The sequence below is a fragment of the Meles meles genome, chromosome 13 (assembly GCF_922984935.1).
Source record: "Meles meles chromosome 13, mMelMel3.1 paternal haplotype, whole genome shotgun sequence".
Classification (NCBI taxonomy): domain Eukaryota; kingdom Metazoa; phylum Chordata; class Mammalia; order Carnivora; family Mustelidae; genus Meles; species Meles meles.
The window spans coordinates 77,403,287-77,429,431 of record NC_060078.1 but is presented as its reverse complement, the minus strand read 5'-3'; the positions used below and the strand labels follow the sequence as shown (position 1 = coordinate 77,429,431).

At 38.1% G+C, this 26,145-nt stretch overlaps 1 protein-coding gene across 1 annotated transcript in view; it reads right to left on the bottom strand.

Moving 5' to 3' along the window:
* Positions 1 to 24,603, bottom strand: part of WDR11 (WD repeat domain 11) — a 64,197-nt gene extending 39,594 nt beyond the window's left edge. The window contains exons 1-11 of the mRNA XM_046026857.1: positions 24,468 to 24,603; positions 23,396 to 23,507; positions 18,515 to 18,668; positions 17,416 to 17,589; positions 15,185 to 15,371; positions 12,899 to 13,064; positions 11,929 to 12,043; positions 10,880 to 11,075; positions 10,286 to 10,389; positions 6,952 to 7,128; positions 3,659 to 3,743 (exon numbers count right to left, since the gene is read on the bottom strand). Coding sequence (XP_045882813.1) covers positions 3,659 to 3,743; positions 6,952 to 7,128; positions 10,286 to 10,389; positions 10,880 to 11,075; positions 11,929 to 12,043; positions 12,899 to 13,064; positions 15,185 to 15,371; positions 17,416 to 17,589; positions 18,515 to 18,668; positions 23,396 to 23,507; positions 24,468 to 24,553 — 1,556 coding nt within the window. The 5' untranslated portion in view covers positions 24,554 to 24,603. The remainder of the gene's footprint in view (positions 1 to 3,658; positions 3,744 to 6,951; positions 7,129 to 10,285; positions 10,390 to 10,879; positions 11,076 to 11,928; positions 12,044 to 12,898; positions 13,065 to 15,184; positions 15,372 to 17,415; positions 17,590 to 18,514; positions 18,669 to 23,395; positions 23,508 to 24,467) is intronic.
* Positions 24,604 to 26,145: the final 1,542 nt, after the last annotated feature.

The window sequence follows — 26,145 nt, the reverse complement described above, 5'->3', positions numbered from 1 at the left end:
TTTAAAAAATCCATCTGGAGGGCGTCTAGGTGGCTCAGTGGGTTAAGCCTCTGCCTTCAACTCAGGTCATGGTCTCGGGGTCCTGGGATCGAGTCCCGCATCCAGCTCTCTGCTCAGCAGGGAGCCTGCTTCCTCCTCTCTCTCTGCCTGCCTCTCTGCCTACTTGTGATCTCTGTCAAATAGATGAATAAAATCTTTAAAAAAAAAAAATCTGTCTGGGAAGTACCTAGTGTATACCCATGACTGTGCGAGGCTCCAGGACTACCACTGCGAACGATTTGGACTGCTATCCTTCTGCAGCTTATGATCTAGCAGAAAAAAGACATTACACCAGTACATCCTGGACTCCCTATTACAAAAGAACTGGTACAGAGTTCAATCAGGGCTTGTAAGAGTCGCAAAGAATCCGGCCTCAGGGGCCCGCGGAGACCCAAAGGGTAAGTAGGGTGTTGCCTGAAAAGCATGCGGAAATAGTGTGGCTGAGAAACACTGCACTGGGCTGCATTCTCTTTGAAGGGAGGTACCACATCATGCTTCTCCAGCACGTGAAAGGCACTCAGTAAACTCTGTTGGATTTAATGAACGATGTCCGAGGAAAGCCTTGCACTCCTCCTATGATTTTTAGTGTCACACATACTCAGCCTGCTTTCCCCGCTGCCTGTAAGACAAAGACATCCCCATGCTGAGGACAGAACAGAATGTGGAGTGGCTTTTATTTGTAATGCGGCCCTATTAGCATGCTGCCTTGGAGAAGATTCCAGCAGCTGCTTCCCTACCTGAGTCCTACGGATCGGAATCGACTTGAAGAAAATAAAAGTCAAGTTGGACTTCAAAGAAGATTAGATAAGGGTAGGATTATCCCTCTATAGAAAAGAATGAAAACTCTGGTCAAACACAGCATGCACCCAGGGCTCTCAGAATTAGAAAGCTATTGTCTGGGTTTACCTACACACTGAGATCTATCAAAAAACTCATGAGCACAGCAACTCATTTTAGGACTCGATCTAGGAGCGCTTTGTTGGATTCTTAACTAGTGAACAACGTTAGCGTAGACTGTCAGCAGGCATTTGTGGTTCTGACTCCTACAGATACCCAGGCTGGCCCTGCTGATCTCTCTAGGGGCTGCTGTAGATACTACTCCTCTACCCTGGGGGGGGGGGGGGGGCTGCAGGGAGCACCCATCTCTGGAAGGCCTTGAAGTTCTATAATTCTATGAAACTAACCTCTGCAAATTTATAGAAAAAACAGAGATTATTGTACTTTGCACAAATCAATTTACTAAAAGCAATAGTGAGTCAGTCAATGTTCTGATAGCCCTGTAAACTGCTATTTTAGTAAGTTTGACACTATTATTATAAATTTAGCCTACTGGACAAAGACACAAACTAATAATCTAAAAAAATCTAATAATCTAAGAAAACCTCCATGTACCATTTATTTATTGCTTGGTATCTTCCACTGGATTATAAGCATCAAAGGTTTTGTTTACAGGAATACAGAAGCTGCTCAATATGTATTTGTAACATAAAACTGGCTAAAGCACTATCACTTTGAAAACAACCCACAGCACAACTATCTGCAGTTAGGCAGTCCCTGCCCACGTATATGCGTAAGATTCAAGTATGTAAGTGATTTTGAAAAAACACGTTTAGCACAAAGTAAAAGCAACTTTTTAAAAATTGACCTTAAGTTTGTATATGAATATCTAGAATATGTCGGGTTTATTGCCAATAAGTTCAGCAATTTTTATGACACATTTGTGAAATTTTCAAAATGGCTTTTAATTTTAATATTATAATCACATTAATTGAAAGACAAGGACGGCAGGATTTTAGCATCCTCTTGGGCATCATCTCTGAATATAAAATGTGAATTATCTTCAAAATGGCAATTCAGAGGGAAAATTCACATAAAAAAATGGAGCACATTTGTGTGATCATTCACAACATTAGCCTTTGTAGCAAATCCATTATTTAGTATCCCAAGTAACACTACAATTTCAAGTATTACTCAGTAACAAATATTATCACAGCATGCGTACAAGTCATGTATTTAGTGACATCTACCATCTGAATGTTCCAGGAAAACAAATCTTATTTAAAACGAATAGCTTGCTGATAAACTGGCTATTAAGTCTTTATTAAAGACTTCAGCGTTCAGAAAAAAAAATGAAAATGTACTTGATTTTCCAGAAGTAGGTATAAATTTCTAGCATGAATCCTGGCTCAATCAACATTTTCATTTTATTGCCAAAATGTGCCTGAGCTGCATTTTCTTTAGCTGGAGATATAGCATGTGCACTTTAAGTAGAAAGGTCAGTTCTAAAGCCTGAAAGGCCCAGAGCAAATTTCACAGATTACAATACTGAGTTTCTTCTATAAATTGGGAATAAAAATAGTACCTACCACATAGAGGAGTGGGGAGTCAAAGAAACGGTCATGCAAAGTATTAATACTTAACACGTTCCTGGAACAAGTACTGACTAAATGGAGAATTTGACTGGTGGGTGTTAGCCACAAAAGGAAACACTATACACCAAGCCAAGGGTGAAAGGAAACGTTAAGAAAAGCAACGTAGACAGGAAAGAAAGGGAGACAGCAGGGAGCAGCAGTGGCAGAAGGGTCTCACAGAGGAAGGGAAAGATGAAGAGTGTGACATGGTCCAAACACAGACCTGTGTCACTGTACCCAGGGGACTAGTGACTCTGAAGACATTAGGACGCTACGCAGAAGTACTTAGGGAGCTACTGGAGGGCACAGCAAGAGGTAGAGACCGACAGATACCTAGGCTGCACCACAAACAATGTACTTGAAAGAATAAGGCAATGTAGACTCTTCTGGAAATTCCATCACAATTAGTAGTCATACTTAAAGGGTTAACCTTTCCCCATCCAGAAAATACAATTATTCAGAATAAAGTATTCAGGAAGGATTAACTACGAATTTTAACATGTGCATAGACCTGTGATTATATAACATACAGAGGAGAGAAAATGGCCTTTCTCGTACGTTTGATAAAAGATCATCCAAAAATACGGGAGATGTAATAAATTTATGTTATACACATGTAACTTCACAATCCATCATGGCTAGAGCAAAGGAAGGGGAGCAGCCATGCCATCAACAAAATAATGCTACAGAGAAGCATGTGCTTCAAAACCAAGCAACCTTCTTCTCTCAGCTCCCTCTGATCACACATCACTCATCAAACACAACACCTCAAAATGAAACTAGAAATGCTATACAGTTGGGTCCTTTTCTCATGGTGTTTGGACAAAAAACAAATGAGATTAGTTAATAATTAACATGACTTCATTCAAATTTGTCAGGAATAGTCCTACCAATGGATCTTTATAGAAATGAAAAACAAACTATATCCATCTGAACAAAAGAACACAGTGACAGCCAGTGAGAAAATATCCTCGACAATCAGATGCCGCAATAGAAGTTAGACAGAATTTTCCACTGCATGATATCCTTTTACAAAGCACTTAGTGTTCAGCCTTGATTAACACAACCATTACTTAAACGTGAATATTTATTATTCAAAACTTTCAGACCAATAACCACCACTGCAGAATATTCAATGTAGAAAAGTGTTCCGGAACTTCTTTCCAGTATGCTTTGTTTGTGATCTCAACGTCACAATGCATACTCACTTGACTTCACAGGAGTGGACGCTTAACTCCTTATGCAGCAGCCCACTAGTGAGGTGGTACACCAGGACAGAACCATTACTTGTACCTATCGAAACGATTTGAGAGAACAGAATTACTCAAGCTGTAGTTCCAGATCTTTCCAAAAAGTCTTTTCTCAAGATTTTAATAATTTTATAAATTTATCTTTTATAAAAGGGACTCAAGCTATGTGTTAAGAGTAAATTTCTCTGCATACTCTCTTCTCAAAAATGGGCCTAATCTCATGTGCTCTGAGATCTTCCTAACTCCAGGGATAGATTTTCATGAAAGACTTCAAATATCTAACTCAATACACATAAAATTTGAAGAAGCACGTTGCTAAGCTTTTTCACACATGGAACTCCTACTTTTTCAGATTTGGAATATTTACAATAGCCAGTCCTCAGTCCTCAGCAGAACTCAGAAACCAGATCGTTTCTATTTTTCTTTCCAAAGATTTTTGTCTTGTCTTCATATTCTAGAAATCATGGAGATGGTCAAGTATGGTGGTTAACTGAGGATTTTGCAGTTAAACTAGCCTGAGTTCAAGCTCTGGCTCTGTCTTACACTCGTACAAATTACTTGCCCACACTAAATCTGTGTTTTTAATTCCTTTAACATGGGAATAATAGAAAATTTACTTGCTGAAGAGTAAATGAGAAGACATAGTTCAAACACTTACTATAGTACCCGACACAAACTAAGCACATGTTTATCACTATTTCTATTATTGTTGTAATTCAGTTTGTAGATATTTTATGCCTAAAGCTTTTCATGGCCTCAGGTAGAGTGTGTGCCTATAATCTGGAGGAACATGGCCATTCTTGGAAAAGTAATGTTTTAGTCCTTAAAATGTTTTTATAAGTTAAGCAAGAAAGTGAACAGTATAATTGCTTGGACAATCACTTTCTCACTGCACATGACTTAAAAAAAAAATGAATGGATTCACACAGAGTGACAGAATGTAGAAATGATAGAATACTAACAGAAATACACACACTAGGCAAGTTCCAATTTTAGCGTACCTGCTGATGAAGGCTTCATTAAATATTTTGAAAAATATATCATACTTGTTTACATTTATCATCTATTCCACAATAATACCTTCTATTACTTAGATAATGTCTAAAGAATTACTAAAACTTTTCAATTAACAGATCATCATAATAATAAAATGATTTTTGCATTCTGCAAGCTTTTTGCTTTTTGAGGGGGTTGGTTTTTTGGGGGGTTGAGAGACAGCATGCGTGCACGTTCGCACACTTGTACAACTGGGGGGGTGAAAGGGAGGGGCAGAGGGAGAAGGAAAGAGAATTTTTTTTTAATATTTTATGATTTGACAGAGAGAGTGAGAGAGCACAAGCAGAGGGAGAGGGAGAAGCAGGCTCCCCGCTGAGCAGGGATCCCAATGCAGGCTTGATCTCGGGAACCATGACCCCAGCTGAAGGAAGATGCTTAACCAACTTAGCCACCCAGGCACCCCAAGTAAAGAGAATCTTAAGCAGGTTTTATGAACAGCACAGAGCTCTACGCAGGGCTGGATTCCATGACAGTGAGATCATGACTTAACCTGAAATCAAGAGTCAGATGCTTAAATGACTGAGCCACCCAAATGCCCCTACATTCTGTAAGTTTTAATGATGCTGAACCTATGATCTAATATTCTAGGGGCTTCACAAGGAGCAGTAATTCCATAGTGGAAGTCTGACTCTTTGCCCTAGTGACTGCAAAAATTTAGAACTTATTTTATATTTTTTCTTTTTACTTTGTGATTATACTAAATTCAATTAATGACTTGATCATCACACTATACAAGTAAAATACAGCTTATTCTACAACAGAAATCTCAGACCCTGACTTAGCTCTCAATTATCTAGCTATGGCAAGAAGTACTTTTCTCCAAGAAATTGACAAAATCCTAACTGACAATTTAGGTATATACCTGTACTATAATGTACATTAACAAATTTCAATTAAAATTTCTGCAAGAGGTTTAATATGTCAATAGTTTCTAAAGCAAAAACTAAATATTTATCTGCATTTATATAAATCTGGACACATGTACACACAGACTACCAAACTTTAAAATGCAAACCACTTTCAGAAGACAGTAATGGAAAAACTGGGAAAATCAGAATACTGCCAAAACTGATTACTCAAGTGAGCCTTTAGTACTCATGAGTAGGCTGTTAGCTAACTGAGACCTACTAGCAACAAAATAATATGGGTGAGGCTTTCACTTTAGAAAAAATAAAAAATCACGAATCGTGTTATAGACCTGGAGAGAAAGCCAGAAGCCAATGAACAGCAACTTAAGAAAAAATGTTGACAATTTCAAATGAATATACTACTTTTTGAAATTTTTAAGAAATCCATTTTAACCTTCTGTACATAATAGCAAATTAAAATTTGTTTTTTATCTATGAAGGAGATTAGATTACTCACATTATTATGAAATTAATGTGACAGGAGGTTGAAACCAAGACCAATTTTCTATCAATAATATAAAACTATGCAATTTCAACCCAAAAGTCAAATCTTAAAGAGACCACAGCCATTTTAAACAATGTTTAATATACAATTCTTGGCAAATAAAGAACATTGCTATTATTAAACTACTAATTAGGACTAAAAAACAAGGAATCTGGATTTAGCATCACGCAGGGATTATTCTCCTAACATTTCAGAAAGGTACCCATCCTGGTGAGGGTCTCTATTACCCAGTGTCAGGTGAATGAGTTAACACTGTGATGAGTGAATTAAGTCAAGCAGAGTCAATTATATGGTTTCACTTACTTGTGGTGCATAAGGAATAACACAGAGGACATGGGGAGATGAAGAGGAGAAGTGAGTTGGGGGAAATCGGAGAGGGAGACAAACCATGAGAAACTGTGGACTCTGAGAAACAAACTGAGGGTTTTGGAGGGGAGAGGGTTGGGGGGGTTGGGTGAGCCTGGTGGTGGGGATTAAGGCGGGCACATATTGCATGGAGCACTGGGTGTGATGAATAAACAATGAATTTAGGAACACACACAAAAAGATTAAATCAAATTAAATTTTAAAAAATTTTAAAAATAAAGAAAGAGATGGGTGGATTAAAAGGACAGAAAATCAAAAGAAGAAAAATATTTTCAGATGAGTATATATATGATTTCATGGGGCCTCTTCCTCCTTATCCTCAAATAAAGGATTTTCTAATAACTACCAAACTTAAATGTCTTATAAAACGTAGAACAGGCACGAAGGATTACGAAAAGAATAGATCCAATACTCACCAACGGCGAGCAGTGGCTGATACACCTTGATGTTTTTGGTGGTCAGTGGCGGGCACATACGGATGGCAAACTGCGGGGAGGGCAGCCCTGAAAGCAGTCCCGTCAGCAGGAAGCGGAGGTGCACCTCCTGCAGAATGGGGCCTTTGGGATGTTCCTCCCCAGCAATGGCACTTTGTCCTGACGGGTGAGCAAAAGTACAAATATACTCATTACAGTGTATTCTGAAATGTAAAGAAAATTGCAGCGGTAATCCTCTTCGGGTCGACAAGGTATCAGAGGCACTCCAGGGGCCGCAGCTGAAGAATGGCTCTGGGATGGAAACTGCACTGTCTGCCGCCTCAAACGACAGATTACACTGGAGGACTGCGGTCCAGAATTCAGGGACTTTTGTCAGCTGAAGTTCCCAGTATGAGGCACCAAACAAGGCACATCAGGGGAGCCGGGTCAGAGAGCAGCTTCGGGGGAGTGGGACACTGCAGCACATTCCCACCTTAACACCCGCCTTCTAAAGGGTTATTTTTTGATCTAATGCACTTTCTAAACCATACATAACACTGGTGATCACCAACTGTAGGTTCAAGGAACTCATTTAGATTTCTAATCAGAAATCTTTTCAATGTGTCAATGTAACTACAAAATCTAAGCTTTATAATTAAATACTTCATACATAAATATATCAAATAAATACATATAACATAAATTACATGTAATAAATTATACATAAGAAAGAATATACAAATACATAATACAAAGAATATATAAGTTCACTGTTGATAGTTAAATCTTAAGTGGGCACTATTTTCAGATACAGCAATTATACTCAGGTTATTAAGTTTCAAACTAAAAGGCTTCAGTAAAACCATTCTAACAAAACGTGAACATGATGAGTACAACAAAACCCAGACCATTCACTAAAAAGGGTATACAAATTTTCTGCCTATAAACCATTCCTGAATACTGGGATATAGTCGTCAAAAATACATAATAAAGGATACCTGAGTGTGTATGTACCCACAACACACACGAGAAAGGGAAAAGTGTAAATAATTACCATGAGCGGGTGATGGGGTTGTGAATACTGTAACCTTCTGAGGCTATAAAGTTGTTTTAATAACAATGTTATTTTAAAATTCATAAGATGTACAGAAAAAATGGCCATCAATTTAATCCAAATAAAAAGATCCCATGATATCATATGATTGGTGTCAATCTTTGATAACAGAAGATGGGATTCTAAAAGAACCTGGAGTTCAACAGAGAGGTACCACGTTTACAAACCCTCCACAGCTTGGGAGTGGACTCCTGAGAATGGCCATCATTTTTCTTCAAACTTCTTCCATAAGAGGCAATTCACAAGGTAGGGCAGATTAGGCTTTAAAAAGCAGCAGGGTGTACCCAATGAATATAAATCAGGCCTCTATATTTAGCTGAATTGCTTTCAACTATCACTAAGGACATCGTGAATATCAAATTAAAAGTTTAATTAAAAGTTTTAATTAAAATGTTTTTGAGTACCAGAGCTTTATTTATTTAATGCTTTCAAATCAACTACATTGTCAGGAACTGTATACAATCTGTATCCTTTTGTCTTTTAAAAAAATGTAATTTATATCACTTAGACACCTAAACAGCATGAAATTTCAAACTCCCATGGGCTCTGTATTACTGATTAGGTCTGTGCCCGAGTGTTTATAACTCTTTTCACTTTAATATTTTATATTAAGTAGAGACAAGGTCAATTAACTCAGAAAACTGTATTACTGAAAAAATGAATTTTGCAAAACAAGTATGTGTCTAAACTTCCTCATATAGATTTATGTCTGGAAGGTGAAGAGAAAGAACTTTAAATAAACAAGTTAGTGTCACTGAACAGAAGGATTTTACAAATGGCAAGAACCACAAGAAAACCAAGGCCTGGGAGAGGTCAGGTCTTGCCTAAGATCACAGTGGAATAGCGAGGACTCGAGGCCATGGCCAAGGAGGGTCAAGATTAGGGCGACCTTTTCTTGGCTCTGTGGTATGGGGCAAGTTTTTTTAAATCTCTCTGGATCTCAGTTTCCACTTTATAAAGCAAATAATAATATTACCTACTTCGCCGGGTTATTAAGGTAATATATAGGGCACTTAGCGCAGTATTTAACACAGTATTAAGTACCCAATAATTGCCATTTATGATTAAGATTAATAAGGTAATGCCCTTCCTAGTATTATCATGTATCTAGTATTTAAACAAAACAATATTGATCTTCAATTACATTATGAAAGAAGAAATAATGACAAAGAAAATCCTTTATAAGCCACGGCCACAATTTTAAAAGAATTAAGACTTCAAAATTGCCTGGTGTATTTACAACTTCTAGTTGTACAATATCTGAAATCAAAACTTTCATTCTTCCTTTATTTTTTTATATATGAATTTTATATGAATTTTTTAAAATATTTTATTTATTTATTTGACAGACAGAGATCACAAGTAGGCAGAGAAGCAGGCAGAGAGAGAGGAAGGGAAGCAGGCTCCCTGACGAGCAAAAAGCCCCATATGGGGCTCAATCCCAGGACCCCGGGATCATGACCCGAGCCGAAGGCAGAGGCTTTAACCCACTGAGCCACTCAGGTGCCCCTCTGAAACAGTATTTTATCTGTAAATAAATTTGCTGAATCCCCAACACGAAAGTTTAAAAATGTACATCATGATGTTAAAATTACTTTGTCTAATACTGCTCAGTTACTTTATTCCTTCAATAAATGTTCATTGCACATTGCACGCTCTTTGCTGGGTGCTAGGGATACAAAGTGCAATCAAACACTGTCCCACACTTAGAGTTTATAATTCACTGGAAGAAACAAACAGAATCACCATTCCAACAACAGATAACTTCCAGGGACTGCAAATGAAGAACATTCAAGTCAGGCTACAAGACTAAAGAAAGCAATACTTGAGTTGAATTTCAAATTAGGAGTAGCAGAAAGGGAGAAAGAGGAGTACATATTCAGTTCCGAGCCAGGGGACCAGACCGCATGACGGCCCCGAGGAGTGGGGTACGGCTCGACACAGCACAGATCTAGTATTCAAAGGCCTAATGTCATCTCCTTCATTTAAATCAAGAGTCTCTCATGAATGAACATTTTCTAATTCTAATAACTGTAATGCCAATATATGCTTTTTGGCTTAAATATTTCATATCCTCTGATTTATTGAGGAAAAAAGTGATCCCACATTCCAGTTTTCTCAGATATTAACTTTGACTTTATAATAACTGCAGATGAGTGACTATTAATTTTGACCTTCAAGAAAAATACCTAACATAAATGTTAGAGGAAAACAATAGCTTACCAATCATGTTATCTAGGGAGAGGTCTGGGAGCTTATTCTGTAGCACTCCTACAGGAATTCCACAGAAGGACACGGGGGAATATAAAGGTGATACACCAGAACTACTGCAAAGACATAATAATTACATGTTTTCACATATTTACAACCTCTGTCACAGTTTAGTCTGAAATTACTAGTTTCAGATCATAGCATTCTATCCATTTTTATAGTATTAATCTTGCCCACAGTGAAATATTTCCAGCAGGTTTACATAATTCCCTAATAATCTAAAGTCTAAATTCTCACTTAACAAAAATTTTTTAAAAGTCCCTGCTATTTTCATGATTCTGGTAAATTTTTTGAAGATTTATTTATTTATTTATTTGAGAGAGCGTGCGAGCGAGTGAGCGTGCACCATCAGGGGAGAGGAGCAGAAGGAGAGGCAGAAGCAGGCTCCCCACTGAGCAGGGTGCCTGACATGGGGCTTGATCCCAGGACCCTGAGATCATGACCTGAGCAGAAGGCGACTGAACCCCCCAGGCGCCCCTGATTCTAGTAATTTTCTAAAAAGAGGTAACAAAGCAAACCAGAAAACAATCCTATTGATGCACTTACCTACTCCGTGAATTTCGATTACAAACGGCAGACTTGAGTTCCCATATCATGACTCTGCCATCACTAACAATGAGGGCAGCTGCATTCTCATTGACAGGACAACACACCATACTGAAGGGACGGACAGTTTTTGTCACCCTGATTGCATCGCACTGGCTTCGTAAATCATAGGTAAGCTCCTGGACAGGATCTGGATCTTAACATAGTATTGTGTTCTTTTAAATATCAGAAAGCAACACAGCAATATCACTACTATTTGCTTTAATTTCAATAAAACCTCAGCTAAAAAGAACATCATTCCTTCACTAGCACACAGTTGTCAAAAATGCCTTCTCCTTTTACAAGTATTACTAATTCCTTCAGAATATAAATGTGATTCATTTAATGGCTGTCTACACCAAGTTGAGTTTCCAAAATAAAAACTACAATCAATATAGTTTGTTTTTTAATATTATTAAGACAAAGAAAACAGCTTTGAAAAAGGATCAACAGTGATATGACTAAATAACGTACAGTACACTAGAGGTCATCATAATTTATAGCGGCCACAGTAAGCCTGAAAATAATGGTACTCTACAAAAGACGTGAAAGTCATTTTTGCTTTTAGAAGTACATCATTTTACAACGCAGTGCTTTCATTCTCCAGGATAAGACTGAAACTGACAATACCCTGGAGACTTACTAACCTATGTCATTTTACAATGGATGTTCCTAAAGCAGAAAAGTCAGGGGTGTACTAATAAAGGTATTTTAAAAGGCTCCACTTGTGCTGAAGAAAAAGGCACAAAGATAATATCTACTTGGCTCATGGATACAATTAAGTAATTACAAAATATTACTTTCTTTGCTATATATAGGAGGGGCACTATTATAAAACCATGAAATTAACCATGGCTTTATGCCTTTTTATGCCCCATTTTACAATCATATTCTACTTTCCCAAGGCCAGGATTACCATTAACTCAATGCTTTGGCTGGTATCCGCCACATGAAGGCTTACGAAATCCTGGAGAAAAATATTCTAGTATTATTCTAAGATATAAACTCACCTGGTTCCTCATTTGAAGTGGTAAAAATACTATTATAAGATCTTCGAACACGTAAAGTTATACAGCCATTTTCATGTAGGCAAAATAAACCATCACGTTGAAAGCAGGGTATTACCTTTAAACAGATAAAGTATTCATTTTAAAAAACACAATAGATTAAAAAGTGTATGCCGGGAAGCTCCTAAACTCCTATTTAGAGACTATGGACAGAAAAAAAAAAGAAAAACAAAAATACACACATAGTCTCCAAGCTTGAAAATATAATGAATTATTCAAAAACTCCATTTATAGCACACCTGGGGGGTGCTCAGTCCCCTGAGCAGCCAATCTTGATTTCAGCTCAGATCATGATCTCAGCGTCCTGGGATCAAGCCCCGCCATCAGGCTCCACACTCAGCAGGGAGTCTGCTTCAGGATTCTCTCTGCCTCTGCACCCTCCAACCCCCACCCCTGGCTTGCTGGTACTCACACACATGTGCATGTTCTCTCTCTGTAATAAATAAATCTCTAAAAAACAAAGAAAAACCATCCATTCATAATCATAAAAATTTGACTTTACCCAGGTAACTCAAATAGTTCAATAAATATCTCCAGATCAGTCAGAAGAATTTCTAAGGTAAATTCTTGAATCAAAAGTGCAGAAAAATATGAATACACAATAACATTGTTAAATTTTTTTTTTTTTAAGATTTTATTTATTTGAGAGAGAGAGTGAGCGAGCAGGGGGAAAGGGGAGAGGAAGAAGCAGACTCCCCGCTCAGCAGGGAGCTCAATGCGGGGCCTCATCCCAGTGGGATCATGACCTGAGCCAAAGGCAGGCACTTAACCAACTGAGCCAGCCAGGCAACATTGTTAATTTTTAAATAAATAGAAAAGAGAAAGTGGAACTAAGGACTTCTGCAAGATTATGGTTTTACTCTATAATATTCGTAACCAACTTGGAGGGATATAACTTTTAGATCACACATACCTGCAGAAATGGAACTCCTGTTCGTTCTATTGCAATCACACCCACTGTTTGATTCACCTCAAGGTCAAGGATTAAAATCTCCCGAGGATAGAGTAACAACATGTGATTTCTCTTGGAAGGCAGATATGCCAACTGAAGGCAATCATTTAGAGTTATAAATTCAGCACTGAAAAAAGTAAACATCCTTTAGGCATCAAGAAATAAGTCAAAGACTTTATTCATATCAGAAAAAGCTAATAAAGGACTGAATTTTGTCCTTTCCACATAACTGTCAGTGAGAAGATACAATTGTTTCCTGAAATGACCAATAGGGACTAGCATCTAAAACTAAGATCTCTACTATGTGCCAAAACCCAAATTATGACAAACGGTAATGCATAGACTGGATAGAGATACATTTCTAAATTTTTAAACATTTAAGTAGTAAGTCTATAAGATGGTAAGTGACAAAACCAGTAGTTTTATTTTTATTTTGCAATTCAAAGTACCAAACAGATTGCTGAAATCAAGACTCAGCATCAAAACAAAGCAATCTGGGCAATTAGGGCCCTTGGACCAGGAGTCAATGGATTATCTGTATGACCCTGGGCATGTCACTTCCTCCCCTCTGCCTTCATTCACTTCTAAGCCACCTTAAATCTTTTTGAAACAAAGTGGGGTATTTTATTCACTTATCACAGCATTTTCTTCTATGCAAATAAAACTGATAAAACTTTGTAAAGCTTGTAGATAGTTCAAGAGTCTCAAGACTCATTTCTGCCATTTGTGACTTGCATATATTCAATCATAACCTTCTTAAACCTATTTCAATAGGAATAAAGTTAGGCAGCTCTTTTCTGCCCATGGGTCCTGTCCCCAGGCTTTAATAAAACCACCTCTTTGTGCCAAAAATAAAATAAAATAAAGTTAGATTAGAGGACTAAAAAGAGGAACATGGATTGCATTAAAATCTTGGCTCTGCCACTTCCTAGTTGCGTAAGCTTGAGGAACATATTTAAAACAATGTGCAGCTCAATTTCCTCACTTATAAAATAGACACAGTATTACTGCCCAGAACTATAGCAGGATCCCATGTAATTATGAATGTAAAAGCACCTGGAGCAGTTCTATTTGAAGGGATTAATAATTCATTTCCCCAAAACTCAAAATGAACATATGACTCATACAAGAAGATATAATACATACAAACATAATATGAAACAATTCAAACAATTCAGACTCTAAAAGATTTATCTATAACATAGAACCAATGAAAAACAAATAGAAAATTCTCTTAAAATACGTAAGGACCAATCCAATTATTTTGGCACAGAGTGGGGGAAAATTTGGTGAAATTAATAAGCCTATGGTTTAATACATAAAAATGATATTTATATATAAATTCAGAATATACTTACAGAACAATCTGTATTTGACCATATATTTTTCAGGTAATTACCCAAAAAATCTAGACAGAATAATCTTAGCATATTAAAAATAAGAGTCTTTTTAAAATGAGTGCCAAAATACTGCCAAAGCAATAAAATATAAGAACAATCATAGCTCTCTAGGAAAGAAAACTGAAGTCTATTTCCAATGCATAAAATTAGTTACTTAAAATAAAATTTTATTCAGTTGCCATTTCTGAAATAAACAATAATAGGTAGCATTTACCAAATAAATGGTTACTAAAATTATTAGCCACTACATTAAGTACCTAAGCTACTATACGTTAATCCTTAAAACAACCATATAAAATCCTATAAAATGCTATTTTAGAGACTGGGAGAGTGAAATTTGAGCAAGATTAAAGAATTCTGAGTCACACTGCTATAATTTCCCCTAGAATCCTGGCCCTTAACCTGTATAAGAAACATCTTTACATGCATAAGAAAAACACCCATATTTTACTAGCTAATGAGACGGAGCACTTAAGTCAGGAAAATGTATTTAAAATGAAAATCCAGCTTTTGTCCCCAACTTTTTTAATGTATTCAATTGCCAACTGTGGAATCTTCATTTTCTGTTTTCAGATTTAAAAATCAGAAGTCAGAAACTGTCATCTGTAAAAATCAGTGGAGGAGAGGTTAGCACAATGACTGGAAACAAAGGAGCCACATCAAAGTGGAACCTCCCCCTTGGGGAAGAGACAGAGAGAATATTCTCCTCCTCCACATAAATTCAAAACTGGGAACGAGAAAGGGTGAGGTAAAGAATAATCAATATTAGTACATCTTCAAAAATGACGTTTCTTGAATGGATGATAAATAGATGAACTAAATGGTTAGTTTTATACTTGCAACTTACCTAGGTTTCTCCTGCGTGATTAAGATTTTTACTTTATTAAGAGCCTTCTTGGCCCCTGTGGCTGCAGCCAGCTTATTATGAGCTGGGCTAGAATGTGGGCTGGATATGTAAACTTTTTTCCCGGGGCCCGAAGGAGGCTTGGATGGAGAGAAGTCTGAGATGAATACAATACCCTCGCTGGTGAGTACTGTATTGAGAGAAGCAAAACGCTGATTAAAGTTTAATCAAGTTTAGCACAGAGTTTTATTCCAATACAATTTTGAAAGCAAGGTAATGATAATTTTAATATGGAACCGACACTATAATGTAGTCGTAACTGAAATGTTCTCCAAGTTGCAGTGTAACAGGTGGTCCATTACAATTCATCAGAGGCCTCCATGCTCAGCTTTCTAAATTCATGTTTTATATTAAAAAGATATCAGAAGGTTACTAGCAGAAAGAACAAATGTTTGTTCTTCCACATAAATTCAGTGCATGGACTTTCATTAAAAGCCTTTCCTCGTTATATCCTGTAACTTCAAAATCCAAGACTTTTCAGAATATAAAATTTACAGAAGAAAAAAAAAAATCCCATACTAAGTAAGAGGCTTTGCATATCACACTTAGTTCTGAGTTCAAATATTTGATGTGGTACTAATTTTTTATGATTATCATGAGCTACTCAGTCTAAATACATATTTCCTTTTTTCTTTTGGAGCATCAGACTGAAACTCAGGAAGTACAAGAGTGTTCTTTTTCTCTTTATATCCAGAGTAGAAATAGAGAGCCAACAATGGCTTACTACATGCACAGGAAACAGAAGTATTCAAGAGAAGGAAGCACCACATTTAGCAATACAAATTTTGCCTTTTTATGACTGAAAAATAATCTCCCTCAAAACTCGGGCTAATACGCGGGTAACAGAAACCTCATCTTTCCTGACTCTCCGAAGCTGCTTTAAGCACAGGGAGCAAAGAAGTATTCAAGAGTTATGACAGCCCTAGCACATTCGGTATGAGTAAATCAAAGATGTTAGGTGAACTGACGCTTAGAAATATACTGTGCTTTCATCAACCAAATTACAGAGATGCAGTAAGTTAGCCTGAGGCCTTGTCTCCTTTTCAAATGACAGAACTCACCTTCCAAGGTCTCATTCATTCCTCTTCTTTTGTGATGCCCTCCCTTTGTCAGTGAATCAGCTACAGCAGCCCTCCTCTGTGTTCCCACAGCACTGCATTTCATAGCACACTAAGGAGTGAGCGCGCGTACGCACACGTGCACATACACAGACCGTATACGTGTATATAGACACAACACCTAACCACACACCATTGTAACTCCACAGCCGGGTTTCCCATTTTAGTTTCTGCAGGTACACATTTCTCTTCCTTCTTCAGCACACAAATATACACTCAGTAATAACAAATGCTGGTAGATAAAAGTTAGAATTCTGAGTCATTCAAATTCAGGAGAAACATTCTCTCCCTCAACTAATTCCCTTACCTCTTTCCAATTTTTGATCAAATATCAAAATCAAGCCTACTCTGACCACTTTATCTAATATAACAACCTGCCCATTCCCATTCCTCCCATTCCCCTTCATTCCTTTTATACCTAGGATATAGTAATAGCTCAAGAAATACCTGTTGGATAATTGAATGAAATTCAATTTCTGAAATAATTTCTGAAATCATTTAATCACAAAAACATGTGTCTAAAAACAAATCATATTTTTAGATCAACAGCTCAGTGAAAACACTAAGAGCACACAGGCAAAAATAACCTCTGCAAGAAAAAATTCCCTTGGGCTTATTCTGTGCCACACATGCATCAGTTTATGGCACGCAAAACAGAAGCATGAATTTAAAGGATTTTTTAGAAGGAAGAACTGAATTTGGCCATATACTAAACGAAACCTTTGACTCAAGTTCTTTATGTGTTCCTAGAAAAACAAATTTAATTAAGCCCGAATTAGAACAGCACAGCAACTGTCTCCCCAGCTAATCGAAGTCTATTTACAAATTCAACACAGTAAAGGTACAGCTTGCGGATTTAAAGTTCTAGCCATCAAAATACTTGCAAATGATATGGGATTATGATTTCGTATCTGTATTAGATGCTCCAGATATATGACTTTTCCACTTTGCTCGGTAGTTGGAACACATCAGCCATATGACAGGGGTCGTATCTTACACACAGAGCATTAACTGTATTATAAAGAACTCATTTCCCTCAAGTAATCTATTACTCACAAGTTAAATGGGAGGGATCGAAAGGGTCAAAAGAAAAAGAAAGGATGTTATCTGCATAGCTCTTCTTCCACAGTTTGGTGCCAGTATCCGCATTCCAGAGCACAATATAATTCGGTGGGTGGATAGCAAGCAATAAATCTCGGGAAGCATCTTGATTCCATAACCACTGAACATCTGTAAAGACCAGATGAAGGCAAAATTCAGAAATCACTTCAGAACACTTGGTTAATGTATCCTTAACATTCAGGGTTTGTTTTTGGTTTTTTTCCCCAAAGTCCTTAAAATCCTAACTTCTCCTCTCCCCTATGTTCGATATATGTGTATATATGTCAAGACTGCACAGGAAAAGTGTAGTTTTATATTAAGATGAGCTGTCTGGACATTAGAATCTCAAGATAAGCACTTTCAAATTACTCTAAAGAAAATACAAGACAATTTTCACTAATCATTACTTAAAACTTTGCATTAAAGACTGTGCTGGTCATGATAACATCAGACTCTCCTAACATCTTTGTGAAATTACTTAATGGAACTTTGCAGAGTTTCATGTTTTTTCCATGATAATATAGACAATAAATATCTTGTTCAGTACCTAGTACAAAGTACTCAACAAATAGTCATTTAAAAAATTCACTCAGTCAAGACAACCGCTTAGTCAAAGCCCTGAGTCAAAAGAATACTGTATTCGTTTTAAGTCAGTAACATAAGCAAATGATCTATATGAAAACGAAAATAAAATCTGGATCATCTCTAATGGAAAGTAAGCATTGAGGGCTAATTTAAAATAGCAATCCAGCCAAGTATACTTTATCGTAGCTTAGATTATAAGACTTTCATAGAAGCTTGATTTTTCTCATCGTGCTTGATTGAGGCCAATGCTAAAATTAACGCAATTTATGAAAGCAAAAATCAGCTGAGGTTTGAGGAAATATGCATAGAAATATATTGATAAGGAGAAGAAAGCTAGATTCAGATCAATAAAACACACTAAACACACTCAAGAGTTAACTGGGAAGTGATGAAATTAAAAGGGAAAAAAAACCACTCTAAGAATAAGTGTGTTAATATGAGCACTTAGCAGAGCACAGACTTTCCTCACCCTGAATAGGCTTGGCATGCTCTTGGATCTCACACTGAGCTACTCCCGCTGCTACATCCCAAACGATGATCTTTCCATTGACATCAGCAGAAGCTAAGCGCAAGGAATATGGTGAGCCAATGTTATGGTGATAATTTTCCCTGGCCCATTTAACCTAGTATCAAGAAGAAATCATAACAAGTAAATACTTGTATTCGATGAAACTAAACACAATTTTCATAAAACATCAACCAGAACCCAAACTACATTCTACACTTACATCACAAAAATATTTATAAAGAATTAACAGGAAATTGTTTTCCATCTCAAAAGTCAGACTTTTATTATTTGTGATTTTTTTTAAGTTGCAGTACAATCATAACATCTAATCATGACAAAACATCTAAACACCTTAATTATTAAGTAGAATGGTTTTCTGTACCCTGCTCTCCTAATTAAAAGAAGACAACTTAGAACTACCAAAGCCTTGCAGAGGAAAAAATGGAAAAAAATAAAAGCAAGCAAAAAGCCCTTTAGCTGTCCTTCTCATGAAACTGGAAAAAAGATGTTAATTTTTTTCCTTAAAAAAAATGTGCTTCATACCTCTAGCAATATCATTAAGAATGGAGTTTTTACAATAAAAACCACAAGATTCCAGCACAAATCAGGTTAATCCTGAACATTAAATACTGACAGAGTCATGAATAAAACACACGTCTCCATTTCACCCTAAGCCATGGCCTTCCATGGCCACAACCTTCCCTTTGTTCTAGCTCAGCATCCAGTTTGTCTTCTTCAAAGCACTTAACAAACAGCAATTTGTAATGGCTTTGTTTACCCCGTTTTGACCCACCACCAACCCACGAACTGTAAGCTCCATTGGGTAGGATCACGCAGGCCTTGTTCACATTTCTATTCCCAGATCTACCCACCACCAAAGCTAGTGCTCAGCGAGCAGGTGCTTAATAAATGAACCCAAACACCACAGAATCGTCAAATATAGACTATATAAAATATGTATACAGACACGTGTGTACATATATGTAAATGCACTCATACCTAATGCCAAGGTAGGGAAGTGTGCCTTTCTTATAGTATTCCTAAAGAATTCATAAAAAAGATGGAAACAAAAAGTTTTCTGAACGTCAGTGTTGATAAGCCTTAAGATTCTGTTACAACGCGTCTTTTCCTTAGGCCAGAATTTTCTAAAATGAAATGTGTAAGAGTGTGTACACGCACAAGTGCGCATGTTTGAACGTGTGTGTGTGCGCATTTCTATTTAGCGGATGCACAGTCAATCCGCATTCTTTGCAGATGTGTTTGCCCACTCACTCAAATTTGTGATTTTATTTAAAAGTAATACCTGCAGCACTTTCACAGTCAATGAGACACATGCAGAGTGGTGAAAACGTTGAGTCACCCAACATACATGCGTATTCCCAGGTGAAATAAAATGTTCTTATTTCAGCTCTCATAATGCAAACGAATATCTTTTTTGTGGTCTATACAGCACCACTTTTTTTTGGGGGGGGAGCATTTCTGTGCTCTTTATTGATGATTTCACTGTTCAAATTCAAAATGGTCCCTAAGCACATGGTGAAGTGCTGCCTAGTGGTCCCAAGCACAAGAAGTCGTGATGTGCACTGTGGAACAAACATGGGGGATAAGCTCTGTGCACGCAGGAGTTGTAGTGCTGCTGCCTGTGAGTTCGATGTTAATGAATCAACAAAACAAACACAAAACAAAGCTATGTATTGCTCAGTTGATGAAAATGTTGTGACAAGAGGTTCACAAGAACCTAACCTGTATTTCCCCATGAGCAATCAACATTTCAGTATTTGTTAATTTCAGTGTTTGAAGCAACTTTACAGAATAAAACTACCACGGATAAGAACTGATTGTATCTATGTATATAAGTGCTTGAATTCCATTTCGGTAAACCCCAAGCAGTGTGTGTTTGTGTATTTTTTTTTAATCACCTAGATACCCGGATATAATCACAATCAAACTGCTGAAAACTAAGGATAAAGAGAAAATCTTGAAGGCAATCAGACAAGAAAATATACACTGCAGGTAGAGAAATAAAGATAAGAATTTCTCTCAGAAATTATGCAAGCTGATAGATAGTGGAATATCTTTCAAAGGTAGAGAAATAAAGATAAGAATTTCTCTCAGAAATTAGGCAATCTGATAGCGGAATATCTTTCAAGTATCACAAGAGCAAAAACAGGTGAAATGTTTTCATGGGCAAATAAAAACCAAGAGAATCAACCTATATTAGATAAACACCTCAAGGACTTTTAAGGAAATTCTTCAGGCAAAGGGAATATAATACCAGACTGAAACCTGGGTCTACAGTGAGAAATAAAAATGCCAGAAATGCCAAAAAGATCAGGGAAATGGAGGGGAGGGAGAACATATTTTTTTCAAAATAAAACCCTATGCCTAATGGTAAGAGACTGAATGCCTTCCCCCCAGGCTCAGGAACAGGACAAGAGTGTCACCTTACTACTCCTATTCATGATAGTATCAGCCCCAGCCAATGCAATATGACAAGGAAAAAAAAAAAAAAAAAAGACGACACATAGATTATCAATGAAAAAATTAAACTGTCATTATCTGCAGATAACATTAACTGTCTATGTAAAAAATCCCCTCAAAAGTTACTAGATCTAACGGGTTTAGCAAGACCACAGGACATAGGTCAATATACAAAAAACAGCTGCATTTTCCCCTATTTCACATTACATAGAAAAATTAAGTCAAAATGGATCAAGAACCTGAATGCAAGAGCTAAAATGATAAAATTCTTAGAAGAAAACAAAGGTGTAAATCTAAACAATGGAAGAAAAAGAAGTAAAATAGATAAATTGGACATCAAAATTAAAAACTTTAGTGTTTCCCTGGACACCATCAAGAAAGTATAAGACAGCTTACAGAATGAAAGAAAATATTTACCAACCATGTATCTCATATGGGACTTCTATGTAGACTACATAAAGAATTCTAATAGCTCAATAATTAAAAGACAATTTAAAATGTGCCAAGGACTGAATAGACACTTTTCAAAGAAGATATACAAATGGCCAATTAACACATGAAAAGATGCCCAACATCATTAGCCACCAGGGAAATGCAAACCAAAACCACAGTGAGAACCTCTTCACATCCAACAGGATGGCTAGAATCAAAAGGACAGATAATAAGAGATGTTGGTGAGGACACGGAGAAACTAGAATCCTCATATACAGCTAGTAGGAATGTAAAATGGTAAAGTCTTTGGAAATAGTCTGGAAGTTCCTCAAAAAGTTAAACACAGAGTTACCATATGAGTCAGCAATTCTACTCCTCTGTATGTACCCAAGAGAAATGAAAACACATGTCCACACAAAAACTTTCACATTAAAGTTCACAGCAACATTATTCATAATGCCTAGAAGGTGAGAAGTATCTAAATGTCCATCAATACATGAATGTGGTATACTGGTAGAGTAGAGTATTATTCACCAATAAAAAGGTACAGAGTACTGACACACACTAAAACGCAAATGAACCTTGAATGAAAGAAGGGGAAAGAAGCTAGGCACAAAAGAGCACATATTGTTTTAATTTATATGAAATGTCTAGAATAGACAAATCTAGAGACAAAGTATTTTACTGGATACCTAAGGATGAAGGGAATGAGGGGATGGGAAGCAGCTACTAAAAGATGCAGGGCTTCTTCTCGGTGTGATGTAACTGCAGTGCTGGCTACACAATTCTATGACTATATTAAAAACCATGGAATTGTCCACTATAAGCTGGTAAATTTTATGCTTTATCTCAATAAAGCTGCTATCAAAAAGAAATAAACCAAAACCCCCAGATCTTGATCTCTAATCTTCCCTAAGATTTCAGATCACTGTAATTCAATTGCACCAGGCATCTCAGACTTTGCATTTGGAAAACTTAAACTCACCGATTTCACACCTATTCCCCTTGTCATAGCAACACTATCATTCAGTTATTTAAAGAGAACTTGGAATCATTCTAGTCCCTGACTCTCCCTAAGCTGATTACTATAAAAGCTATCAAGTTTATTTCTTCAGCAGCTCCTGAATATGACTCCTTCCTGCCTCAGCTTTATTTTAGGCCCTTAGAATTTCCTGCCAAAATTTCTGCAAAAGTCTCCTAAATGATCTCACTGCCTCATCTTACCTTTCTCCAAGAAATCCTGCTGCCAGAGTAAATTTTTCTAGAATACAAATACGCCCTTATCAATTGCCTAGTTAAAAACCCAAATTCCTTCAGACCCTTCTAACACTTTTAGGACAGATGAATTTCCCTGGCTGCTTCCTCTTCCATCATCCTTTAGCCACATCCCAACTTCTAGCCACTGCTTACTGTTGTGTATAGTCTTCTTTTTCCCTGCGGTGCTCCTTCTCCCATTCTTCACTCAGTTTACTACTGTTTACCAGTCCCAAAACTGGAAAGACTGCTGTGATCCTGCCCTGATCCCTACAACTAGGTCTCAGGTAGCCTCCTTTGTCCCTACGCATTCACTTAGCATACTGTATGTCTGTGTTTTCATTGTTCCTCACTAGACAACAAATTGCTTGAGGGCTTTCGTCTCTATATCCTTAGCATATGCTAACTGCTCAAAACTAATGAATGAATGAGTGTTCTGGTAAATGGCAGAACGGGTGTTATCCATCATCTTTAAAATCACCTAAGACCTAGCATTTAATAGCTCATCCTGGATTGTCATTAAATCATATATACGGAAATGTGAGGCTACCCCAAATGAATTATTATGTTTAAAAGCTATTTAACATTTACATACATCATTTAATAGGAATCTACTGATATTTAAAACTTCAGAATAGGCAATATGTTATAGGGTGAAAGTGGGATTTGACTTACCTTGACCACATCAGCTTTATGTTTTTCCAAAACTTGAAGAGTCTGGGCAGTATTGGAATCGATCACTACCACAAGTGAGTGACATCCATAAGCAATTAAACCTTGCCAGCCCCTAACAAAACAGTGATATTAAAATTTAAGTACAAAACAAAGACTTCTCTCTTGCCAAGAGGCATGCTAAAATCACTCACATATCTAATATGTACTACCATGAACAAAATCATTATTGAGGCATAAAGGCCAGTTTTTTGCCTAATCCCATTTAAATAAAATGTCCAGCTGACCTAAAAACGTTGACATTCGTTTTTCATGGAGAGAAAAAAAAGACTCTAAGTGACATGCACGTACATCCCTGAAGATGTACAAACATACCCGTCGTCTATTTGTCTTTAAGGACATGCACCTTGTCTTACTCAACTTCGAATCCTGAGCACTCCACAACAAGGCCCCTGAGACCATGTTCCGTAAGCATCTGTGACTAGTCCTGGCCCTTCCAACCAGATAAAAAGACAAACACTGGACAGAAGGTTTCCTCCCTCTTGCCAACATTCCCAGCAGCCCCACCCGCAGAATTTCGCTTTATATCTAAGCATTAACGTTCAGAGTTGCGGTGCTAGTTTACAGTGAAAAGGTCAAGGGGAGATGACAGGTGAGGGTACAGGCGCCTGGCACAGGGTCTGGCAAGTTGTGCAATGACGAAAGGTAAGAAACAGGGATACGAAAGAGAGAAAAGAGAAAGATAAACTGGGGAGGAGACAGGGAGCAGGGGGGCTGATGGTGCAGAGAGAGGAGTCTGGCGTTGGGAGGGCGGGTGAAGACGAGCGAATGGGATGGGAAGGCAGGCTTTGGGGAAAGAGAAACACATTTGGGAGAAACAGGGCAACTATATTCGCACAGGGAAGGTTCACACCTGGGGCATTTACTGTTTTCATAGGAACAACAAAAACCCCGCATTTAAAGAAAACCTCTAGCGCGAGGGCAGCACCCAGGCTTCGCGAGGCCAAAGGAACCGGGGGTGAAACCTCTTGTTCCCCTTCCCCTACACACTCATGGCCCAGCCCGGCGCCCTCACCAGTCCACCGCCGCCTTGTTGTGAGCATTGAGGGCCCCAGTGAGGGTGCGCGCCGACACCTTGAAGTTCACAGTGAAGGGCAACATCGCCTCGGCTCAGGCCAGCCCTCGGCGCCCACCGGCAACCCGGAAGCGGCGGCCACTGCGCTTCCGTTCCTAACAGAGTCCGGGTGGCTCCGTGAGCGCCGTCGTTTGGTTCCGTCGGGTGCAAGTTTCCACCACCTTGGATTCCGCCTTCTTCAGGTTCCGGGCTCAGGGGTTCAGCCTCCTTCAAAGTCCGCCCGCCCACCTGGGGCTGCCAGCCGGAGCAGGGAGCCGCTGTGCTGCTTTCCACTGTTTTCTTCACGTTGGGACTGCGTAGGCCTCTGTACCCTGCAGGAAATCGTGAAAAGCAAGAACTGAAAGCCCCAGTTAGCCTTTCTGACTTTGGTCTGTTAGCTCAGGACAGCGACCCAATGCCAGGCACTGTTGTAGGCATCGGGTGTGAGGCGAAGAGGAGAAGCGGAGAACCCCAGCTCTCAAGAAGTTTATAGAACAAATATAGGACTATAACGGGGTGAGATGGTTAGAAGGAATGAGATGAATGGCTCCAATGTAAACAATTTCTAAATATGGAGACCACTCCACTTCTAGTCTTGAAAATACTTGAAAAAATACATGACTCCTGAGGCCAGGTGCTGGGGGCGTGGGAGGGTCAGCTTTCATTTTGCAGTTTCTCCTCTGTCTCTGTCGCTCGCAGTCTTTCCTCTGTCTCCCTCTCCTCTGTGCTCAGCGCATCATCTACACTGTTGATCCATAAGAAGAGTGTGTAAAGCAACTAAAGCATTTATTTGGGGTTTTACGGGTTGTAATCCATGGAGCACAGAGTTCTCTGGAATCGAATGTATTCTCTGAATTGCCAGGGAGTGGGAGCTCAGTCTGAAAAAGGCACAAACCGCAAGGTTGCACACTTGTTGGGAAAGATTTAGGATTGGTGCTTGGCAGAGTTTGCAGTCACCATCTGATGTATGTTTAGCTATCTAGTTAACAGGTGTTATAGTCTCCTTATTTTGGTTCAAAATAGAATGATGCATTCCAGGAGGTGATGGAGTTGGAACTGACAAAAGTCAGAAGTTCCTGGTGTTCGGAGGATTGAAGCAGACGAGGGGCTCAGGTCGTACTACTTCAGCATCCATCCCACTCTGTTTAGTGACTCTCTTACAATCCTTACTTCATTTGAATCTTTCACAATACCCTTTACTATTAACACTTGCCATGATTTTTTCCCAGCAATAATTTTGTCAGATGTCTGCTTCTTCTCTAATGTGTTCAACACAAATGACAAAATAATTGGTGATGTTGTCACGTCAGGGTTTTTTTGTGCACCTCCTCACTCTGAGAAAACAGCTTTCTCAAAGATCATCTCCAAAAGCATCTTAGTAGTTAAAGTCAGTGAGCGCGTTTGGTCTCTTAATTGTTCTCTGGCAACTGCTGCTGCTTCCCTTTCCTGTCCTGCCCCACACTTTTCCCTCCTGTTTTTGGGGCAACCAGAGATGCCAATAACCATAGGTCTAAATTTATCACTCCCTTATTAAAACTCTTTGATGCTTCCTGTGACAGAATTTATGAACTGGCTCCCCAAACTCATTTTCCCCTTCTTTCATAGGGACAGAAGCACCATTTGTGTCTGAGCACATTGT